This window comes from Daktulosphaira vitifoliae, unplaced genomic scaffold (genome assembly GCF_025091365.1).
Source record: "Daktulosphaira vitifoliae isolate Bord-2020 unplaced genomic scaffold, ASM2509136v1 Scaffold_1, whole genome shotgun sequence".
In the NCBI taxonomy this organism is placed as follows: Eukaryota; Metazoa; Arthropoda; class Insecta; order Hemiptera; family Phylloxeridae; genus Daktulosphaira; species Daktulosphaira vitifoliae.
Window position 1 is genome coordinate 4,657,710 of NW_026099572.1, and position 10,399 is coordinate 4,668,108.

The 10,399-nt window shown below is 26.3% G+C and overlaps 1 protein-coding gene across 3 annotated transcripts in view; it reads left to right on the forward strand.

Moving 5' to 3' along the window:
- The first annotated feature begins 595 nt into the window (after positions 1–595).
- LOC126895575 (protein yellow) overlaps positions 596–10,399 on the forward strand; it is a 22,993-nt gene continuing 13,189 nt past the window's right edge. For 2 of the 3 annotated variants that reach the window (XM_050667590.1, XM_050667588.1), the window contains exons 1-2: positions 596–734; positions 3,328–3,610. In XM_050667590.1, the coding sequence (XP_050523547.1) occupies positions 3,334–3,610 (277 nt within the window). In that variant the 5' untranslated portion in view covers positions 596–734; positions 3,328–3,333. Of the gene's footprint in view, positions 735–3,327; positions 3,611–7,198; positions 8,387–10,399 lie in introns of those variants that run through there. The other variant, XM_050667592.1, reaches the window with a different exon arrangement.

Here is a 10,399-nt window from a genome sequence, read left to right on the forward strand (position 1 = left end):
AATAATTTATTTATAAGTATTCGTTAATTATCTTCTTATTATAATTAAGTATACTTAATACAAATTTTAGGTAAAACTAATCGAATATTATTTAAAACCATTCGGTAGCCCATTCGAATAGTTTATGCCAAAAATAAACTATTCGGTTGTATAAAAACTATTCAAATACCATTCGATAGTTTAAAATATTCGAAAATGCCCATCACTAGTAATAATCATCCATAGTATTATTTATAACACTAAGCTACCACAGTCCTTCATACATTAAAAAAAATGAAAATGAAAGGTGTCATTACAACCCCGTTTTTTACGTTTAAAATAAAAAAAAGTGTAAATTTATATTTTACCTGTTATACAAGGTCTATAAATTATTGATACGGTTAACAAAAATGATCAATAGGCTAAATGATTTATTCAGTGTACATGACGCACCATTAACCGAAGAATAGATTAAGTATTATACGAATAATTAACTAGCTGGTTGGAATTGTGGTATTATTTGAAACCAATAAAAGCATCAATTTATGGTGAATAATTGTATTGTACTTGGGAAATCTCTTGTAAAATCCCAAGGACTTAGATTCAGGTGCAAACTGGTTGTCCCCCTCTTATTTATCGTTTAGTGTTCACAAGTCAAATTCTGTTTAGTTTCTGCTCACCGGCCGTCGGCGTTGTTACTGGCGATTTATACTACTGTGCTCAGTACAAGATAAATCGTAACAACGCCATCAAAGGTAAGCTTAAAAATTTAATTAATTAAAGTTTAATAAATTATTCATATGAATAGTAAATTATTCTTAAGTTTGCAGTAAAAATAAAACAATGAAATATGTGTTGTATATAAATATGTATTATTGAATAATAATTAAAGTACTTTTTTCATTTTGTTTGCAACTTATTATGCTTAAAGCTTTACTATTAAATCCGTTACACGAACGGATATCAAAATAAAGTCTATAAATGTTTTACTCGTGTAATAGAATGAAGATTTTATTTGACAAATGCCGTTTCCCGTTTACTATTCTTCTTGTTTAGAAATTAATAAAGTGTATTGATGGGTTGATGTAGTTATTATTATCTATTATTAAAAGATATTTTAACTTGATTTATAAATTTAGTTGATCTCTGTGTAATTATAAAAATGAATCCAATCTATAATTAATTAAATTTATAATTTCTTTTGTGTTATCATTCTTATTTAAATATCATAGTAAACAAAGAAGTGGCTATAAAATAATATAAAATAATCATATTGTGTGTTTGTATGATAAATTTATAATTATGTTAAGTGAATAGGGCGACAATTCCAGAGAATGAACACTACAAGTGAACAAACAGCACTGAGTTTTTAACTAAAAAGTTATTTAATTTGATAGTAATAAGTTGATATATTAGTAGTTTTTATAACAAAAAAAATATTTAAATTTGGTGTTAACTCACAATTGTCAATATTGTTAATATTAGCTGTTCATTCATTGGAATATTTCAATTTAAAATTGTAAATTAAAATTGTTGTGTTAATTAATTTTAAATATTTTTACATTATAACTATAGAGAATTTTCTAGAGAAAAAATATTTATTAGCTTAATGAGTGACATAAAAATATAAGATTAAAAACTCTTAACTTTTCATTCACTAGTAAAGTTACTCTAGATAAAAAAAAAATACTCTTTAGAAGTAAATTTAATTTTGATTAGTTTTTCAAACACAAAACGACGAAATATTGTTAAAGGTTAAATTTTTTGTGAAACAATGATCCTCAATAACGCTTTGAAATTTAGTTTTAATGTATCATTCAATTTTTGTCGTTCTATCTTGTTGCATAATTTTAGATGAATAAGAAATAAAACATTAAAATGTCTGCGATTTCATGGAATTACGCCACTCTTGTTTTCAATAGTTATTAAATTACTATCAATTACTATTCAAGTAATTTAACTAGGTCCATACTCTATTCCAACTGACCTTCAGTGAAAACAAAACGTAAAAGTAAGCGTCTGTCGTCTTTAAATTGTATGTATTTAGTATCACAGGAATTCCCTATTGTTCTATTAACTGAACTCGTTAAGATATAATTTTAACTAATGTTACAACGAAAAATACCGAAAGCAGAGCAGCCTCGGGACTGACGAATAAAACGGCCGAGACCTTGTTTTGTTTTATTGAATTCGCTCTGGATAATAATCATACTTCCTGTTAAATGTCTCCATCTTTGATTCAAATTTTTGTTTACTAGTAAATTAGTGAAATTTTAAAATGAATTTCATAATACAACGGCATTTTTAACTGTACAAAACTAGAAATAACTTAAAGGACATTTCTTCAGTTATAAAGGAAATAATTTCCAATTAAAAAATCTTGGCTGTATTCATAACAAAACTCTGCATGAGTAAGTCCAGCTAGAGTCTCAATCTGGATGGGTATATAATTTATGTTATGGTTCAGGGTTGTGCCAGACTCTTTTGGACTGGGGGCTCAAGTGGGTATAAAAATTTAGACGATCCGGATTATAAGCTAATAACCGTTCGGTGAACGATTAATTAGACCACACTAGATTTCCATAAGTTATCTCCATACAAATGAATTAAGAGACATTTAAAAATGTACTCATGCAATTCTTATCGAACATATTTAGGTATTTTAATAGACATATTTATTATAATGAAATATTTTTAGGGATAGACCTTGCGACTATTTTATTATTATCATGACATCTGCAGTTTATTCTTATTTGTTATTATTTTTAATACATATATTGAGTGTTCAGTAAGTAAAAAACGGGTTTCTATTATTGTCATTGTTGGTAACAATTTGCCTATTTCTTATTTTTGAACACTTTGTATATATATATAGTACCATATTATGATAAAAAATCTTTTAATGGACCAAAATTTGTCAACTGTTCAATAGGTCGGACGGATTGGGCTTCAAAATTAAGGTCCACGCAAAGGTCTGATTCAAGATTATAAGGTTTCAAATATTGAATCAGCTGTGCACCTCTTATAAATTTAGTACAAATAACTAACATAAAAGCTAAAATACTTCTTTAATAATTAAATTCTTTATTAATACTTCTATAAATAATTATAAACCAAATTGTTTTTAAAAAAACTATCGTCGGATAAGTATATAACTGATGTATTATCTTGGTATTTTAAATATAAAATATACTTACACTATTTATGTAAATTTTAATGTTTAAGTATTAATACATAATTCATTACAAAATCAATATATAAAATTATTTATCTAAATGAATTAAGTAGAATTATCTTATTTAGATATGGTAGATATATTCATAATTAGTTTTAAATATTTGTTATTAGATAAAAATGGCTCAGTTTGCGCTAGCACTATTGTTATTGGGCCTTTTCTCAAATGGTGTATTATCGGTTAATGATCGTCTCCGAGAAGTTTTTAATTGGAGACAAGTAGATTTTGTGTTTCCTGATCAACAAACAAGACAACAGGCGATCAATAATAGAGAGTTCATTCAAGCTAATAATATGCCTTTGGGCTTGGAAGTTTGGAGAAATAGATTGTTCATTACTGTACCCAGATGGAAGGCCGGTGTGGCATCCACATTGAATTACATAAATTTGGATTCAAGTAATCATTTATATTTTATTACTATGTTGCATGGAATACAATGCATAATTTTATAATAGAATTTCTCGTTGACCCATATGATCCACTGCCGTAACGACTGTCATGCACAATGAAATAAGTACACTAATTATAATGACTGCTACTGCATGTTTTTGCGCGACCTTAAAATCTTCTAATCATTCAAACTCCTATTTCTATTATTCCTAGTTATTATTTACTATAGTTAGTAAATTTGAAACTATCGTACAAATTAAATATAGTGGCATAGTCGTTGACCATTAGTTTTATATTTATTCATGTGAAAAATGTTAAATATTAATGTAGAAAACTTTTATACGCTATTGCAATATAATAAACAAAATATAAAATACTAATAAAATTGTAAAATAAAAATAAATTTGTAATATTTTTCGTTTGGATTTAAATAACTAATAATGAACGTTGATGCAACTATAAAGATATTTTAGGAATCCAAAATTAATTTTATATTTTCCCTATAAATATTTTTGTACAAGACATGATTTGTATAACAACATAATTTTCAAAATTTAGAGGTGGATTAATTCTGTAACGTACACATTATTCGTCCTTCACCAACATTAACATTTCAATACCACACTAGTGCCTGATCAGCACAAACGTCCCTATGACCTACTACTGCTAAAAATCTATATAAAATTGATAAATTCTTAAAAAAACAAGTATACATGAACTTTTTATTTTATTTTATTTTTTAAATACTATATATTCTTTAATACTCATTAGCTGTAATTTTAGACCATTTAATCTTATATCTAACAATCGTGTAATATAGGTATTGCATAAAACATATGTCACAAAATGTATATATATCAATATGTTTTTATACTGATAGTGTTGTATTCAAATGAAAAGTAAAAATTACAACTGTTTATAACCTGACATTTGAATTCCATAAAGTTCCACAAGGTACAAACAAAGTTATATTAATACAAACAAATAATCAAAATAATACCCCAATATTATTGTTAACTGGTGTTTTTATTAGTGATGGGAAATATTAAATAGTAACTATCGAACTATTCGATAGTCATTCAAAAACTATTCGAATAGTAAAAATATTCGAATAGTTTTTAAAACTATTCGGTTCCTCCATTCGAATAGTTATAAATATTTGATAGTTTATACTAAATAAAATATTCGGTAGTATAATTCGAATAAACACAATTCGAATAGTTAATCGATAGTATAAAATATTTGAAAATGATTATTTCGAAAATTAAGAATGATTTATATTCAAAAAATGAATTTTAGTAAATTATTTTTTTATTTTATTTTTTTTGAGCAAGTAAAAATAATTTTAGAAAATGTTTGTAAATACTATTTTAGAAGAAAATATTATAATCTATAATTCATATTCTATACATTGTTATGTTAAGTGAATTAGTTTTCAAAATAATAATCAAAAACTGAAAAATTACCTTTTTGAGCGAATTTTTAACCCCGATTCGAACCTAAAGGGGGTAAGTTATCAAAACCAAAATTTACACAAATAACTTTCATATAATAAAAAACAAAATTGGAGGGTATGGAGATCGATCAATAAAAGTTAATAAAATAAGAGCCACCCTAATATACCCGAGACTCACCCCAGTTTATTTTTTAAAATGCTATAACTTCTGAAATACTAGTAAAATGGTGCTTTTTACTATTATTAATTGTATAATAATTTATTTTAAGTATTCGTTAATTATCTTCTTATTATAATTAAGTGTACTTAATAAAAATTTTAGATAAAACTAATCGAATATTTTTTGAAACCATTCGTTAGTCCATTCGAATATTTTTTAAAAATATTCGATAGTTTATGCTAAAAACACACTATTCGGTAGTATAAAAACAATTCGAATAGTTTTTCAATAGGTTTGCAAAACTGTCGAATAGCATTCGATTGTTTAAAATATTCGAAAATGCCCATCACTAGTTTTAATATCTATTATCACGTTACCTGAATGAGCACCTAGTTGTATTACATTACTTTTATGATGTAGTTACACATAAATAAAGTCTTATAATTTGTTGCTAGAATTATATTTAGAATTACATATAATACTTAAATATATATAATGCTTTGTCAGTAATTACGTTTGGTGAAGGTTTTGACACTAACTGATAGTAATTTTATAATTCGCTTAACGGTGTTGAATTTCAGTTCAATACGCATTTTTTAAATTTTTAATGCATGGTGGTGATTGCACATTGGTACAGAGATGAAAATAACAATGCTCTAACGTAAGTACTCATTGAACAACTTAAAATTCTTCTATTAAATTATTTTCGCTTTAGTGGTTTATGGAATAATACAATTAATGATTATAACATTTCTACCAAGTTATATTGTTGGACAACTAATTAAAATGAATAAAGTTCTTATACATATAAATTAAAAATATTCATACGCAATTCACTTGATCTCAAAATCTTAGTATATTCAAGTATACAAGATAGAACAGATCTAACCCTATAACTTTTGATACTTTAAATGCCAACGCACAAGCTATTTGATGATTTATTTGGTCAAATTGTGAGAAAAAAAACATTATTTAAAATATTTAAGTCAGCATAGCTTTGTCCATGAGGAAAAGGCTATAATAATCCTTCCATATAAATATTTCACTGAATCATAGAATGGTGTATGTTTATTAATAATATAGTAATGAATAATTTAAGGACGTAATTATATTTAGGGTTAAAGAATTTCCATCGGCCGTTCGATTATTATTTTTTAAATCATTTAGTAGCCATTAATCTTCCGAATTTCCCATACCAATAGTGATAACTTAACTAATGTTAAACATCATAAGTTCAAATAAAAAGAGCTAAAGAAAAATTTTAATATTAGCCACTCGATTTCTTATAAAATAATTATGTTAAGAAAATTATTTTTGGTATTTTTTAATTCATCCCTTATACATTACAAGGACGTCAACCTTATTTTTTTTTTACGATATCATGCATGTTTAACTAGCTTACAAAATAAAAAATAACTTGTCAATAACGATTTTTGAACTAGTACTTAAAATGTTATTAACATTTTTACATAAATAATAGAGGAAGAGCGCGGCAGAGTGACATAATGATAAAAAAAACATAACCCATACCTCACTCCTACTTAATATTTTAAATAGTTATAACTTCCAATATAATGAGTCAAAAGGACAAAAGTTGTTATTAACTAGTCAAGTTCTTAAGAGAAATCGAGTGGCTAATATTAAATTTAGTTAATAATTAAATCAAAAATATAACAAATTTATTAACATTATATGATGTACTGTACATATTGTAAAAACATGTTATATGATAATAGCATTAGTAAATTATTGGTTCAGTTTTTTTTTATATATATATAAAGCACTCGAAAAAAAATATAGATCTCTATTTTTCATTAATTTTTTCTTTAAAAATATTTTTTATTGAGTTACATTTAAAATTATAAAGCTATTTTGCATGAATTATTCTTTCTTAATTATAATCATTTATAGTAAATAAAAAGTATATAGTCTTATTTTTAGTATAATTATTTAAAATTGTACTTTTAATATTTTTCAGATAATAAAAGTAGTTCACCATCCCTTATACCTTATCCGAATTTTGAAAATAACCTTCTGTCATCCAATTCCAGCGAGCGTATTGTATCTGTATTCCGAATAAATGTAGATGAATGTGACAGGTTGTGGATGGTAGATACAGGTCTTGCTGATATTTGGGGAGAAGCTAATCAGGTTCAAACACCAAAATTGTTGATCTTCGACTTAAAAACTGATAAATTAATCAGACAGTACACATTTAAAGCTGACGATATGAAACCCGATTCATTTTTCGCTAATGTACTAGCCGATACCACCAAAGAAACATGTAATGATGCTTATGCATATATACCTGATTTAGGTGCTTATGGATTAATAGTTTACAGCTTTGCAACCAATAAATCTTGGAGAGTAAAACACCATTATTTCCACTTCGATCCTTTAGCCGGTAACTATCACGTGGGAGGTATAAACTTCCAATGGACCGACGGTATATTCGGAGTAGCTCTGTCTGCTGTCAAGGAAGATGGTTTCAGGACATTATACTTCCATCCATTCTCCAGTACCAGAGAGTTTTCGGTATCAACTCGCATTATCCAGAATGCTTCTATTGCGTCGGATAGCTATTATGAATTTAAAGTGCTTGGATCTCGAGGACCAAACTCTCAAGCTAGTGGATCGTCACTTGACGAAAAAACTGGAGTACTTTTCTATACTCAAGTCAACAAAGATGGCATAGGTTGCTGGAACTCGAATCGTTTTGCCGATGAATACTCAGCTGATACCAACGCTTTGGTAGTGTCAGATAGCATAACGTTAGAGTTCCCCAACGACCTTAAAGTTGACAATAACGGCAATCTGTGGGTTTTGTCAGATAGACTACCACGATTCCTTTACAAAGGGCTAGACACAAATGATGTTAACTTCAGAATATTTAATGCGCCTGTAGTTGATCTTGTAAAAGACACAGTATGTGAAGTACAACAATAATCAAATTTATTATTAGTGATTGTACATGTTCTATTTCTACTCATTGTTACATGACATTCACGTGTCACTGTTGGTTCCCTGCGTAACATGATGTGTAATTGGGACTATGGCATATTTATGATAATGCGTGTACCTAAGCTCTGTTACGTCTCGTTTGATTTAATTGACTAAATTTTATGATTTTCAGTAATAAATAAATAAGATTTTTTATCTCACTTAATTAATTTGAATTTGTTATTTATTTTGAATTTTTTGTTTAATGAATAGAAATTATTCTTTTAGTTTGGTATAGCCTATAAATGGAATAAATATAAAGAATAATCCATTATTCAATTTGAATTATCCAATATTTGAAGCTACATTTTTTTTACCTGAAATATTTGAAAGATTAATTCTTGTCCTGAATAATAATTAGATTTAATTTTTAAGGAATAATACTTTATTTAAGACGTATTTAATTTACAATCATAATAAAATATTGATTTCTTATGTTAATAAAATTTAATCAATTTGTTAAAGTATTATTAGTCTCTACAAATATAGTGATTATGTTAAATATCACATTATTAATAGCTATTAGTAATTTTATTCTGTATTAATTCGTAAAATATGCACATTGCTTGACCTTATTTATAGCTAGAACATAAAGAATTTTGTTTATGTAAAAAAAAAATATTTTTATTCAAATAATGGAGTAGTAAATTATCACATCTAAATAATGAGCAAAACTAACTAACCTTGGGACAATAAATTCTATTTATTTACTTTATTGATTTTTTCCATAAAATTACTGCAGAAAATGTATATCTATTAAAACCTAAATTTAATATTTTATATATATAATCAATGCAAGCTTTACCAGTGATGAATATAAAAATATAGGTGTTATAACCATACCAATTAGGTGCATTATTATTATTTACTTGCTAGTTTGAGAATCAATTTGCAGTTTCATATCAATTATATAAAATATGGATTTTTTTCTATTATGTAATTATTTCTTAAATTTAGAGTTAAAAAAAGAATTGCGTCTTATGGTCAAGTTTAGTAAAATGATCCCTTCTAAGAAGTTGGACGCTAAAAATTAGCCTTACTTGCGCACTAGTGCAATATCACCCATTAGATTAATTGTTTTGTTAATTTGTACTCACTGACGGGTATTGTTATATTCTATATTTTATTTGTATGAAATAATAAAAATGTTTTTTTTANGAAATGAAAGGGAAATGTCTAAGGTTTTAGTATAAAAAAAATTATGTTGATTTTTCAAAAAGTTATGGAAGTTTTAAGAAAAAAAAGTGAAAAAATTTCGAAAATTAGCGATNTTTTTAAGAATGATATCCCCATCTTCACCCATATTATACTCGGTACTCGATTAATGTAATTTTAAAGTATAAAAATATAAATTTCTATTTAAAGTATAATTGTTGACGATTATACATACTTTGTGTTGAACTAATTTAATTTAAAATTTTATCTAATAGGCTTTACGGTAATTTTAGCCTAATCACCCAGTGGTTTTTAGGCTCAAATAATAAAAAACTAAAATTATTATTTGGTCTAGTTTTTCGTATGTACAAAATTTGATAACCAAATTATTAATGTAGTTTTATTGTTAAAAACGGTAGCACAGTGAGGTCGCGGCATAGTGGAGACATTGCATAGTAGGGTCCAGTATAGATTTAATCTGACAGTGATTAAAATCACTATCATAAGAANATAACATTTGAAAACATAAATATAAAATTTTAAGTTTGTTGAAAATCTGATACGTGTTAAGATGTGTGGAGAAAATAAACGTAGGCAACACCAGAAGTTATTTAAAATTAATAAGTGACGTTGAATTGTTTATTCTTAATTCAATAAAAGAATTATGCCACACAAAAAAACACGAAAAAAACTAAATGTTATAACACAGAATATATGATCGTTGTAACAATGCGAACCTCAGTTGATGATGATGTCGAGTCCCCTATGTGTCGAACAAAACATTCTTATTCAAGAGGTGTCACAAAGATGATTTCAATGTATATTTGTCATGACGCGGGTTGCGTGTATAATTTGTAAAAAAATTTTATTAAAAGTTGTGGTAATTATATGTCTTTAAAGACAATATTCTCATTATTAGTTTAAATATATTTTTCACTAATATAATATACTATGTAATTATAGTATAACATTTTTTTTAAATGTCATTCGGGGTAGTACTGCGTATTTTTTTTGGGGGGGGGGG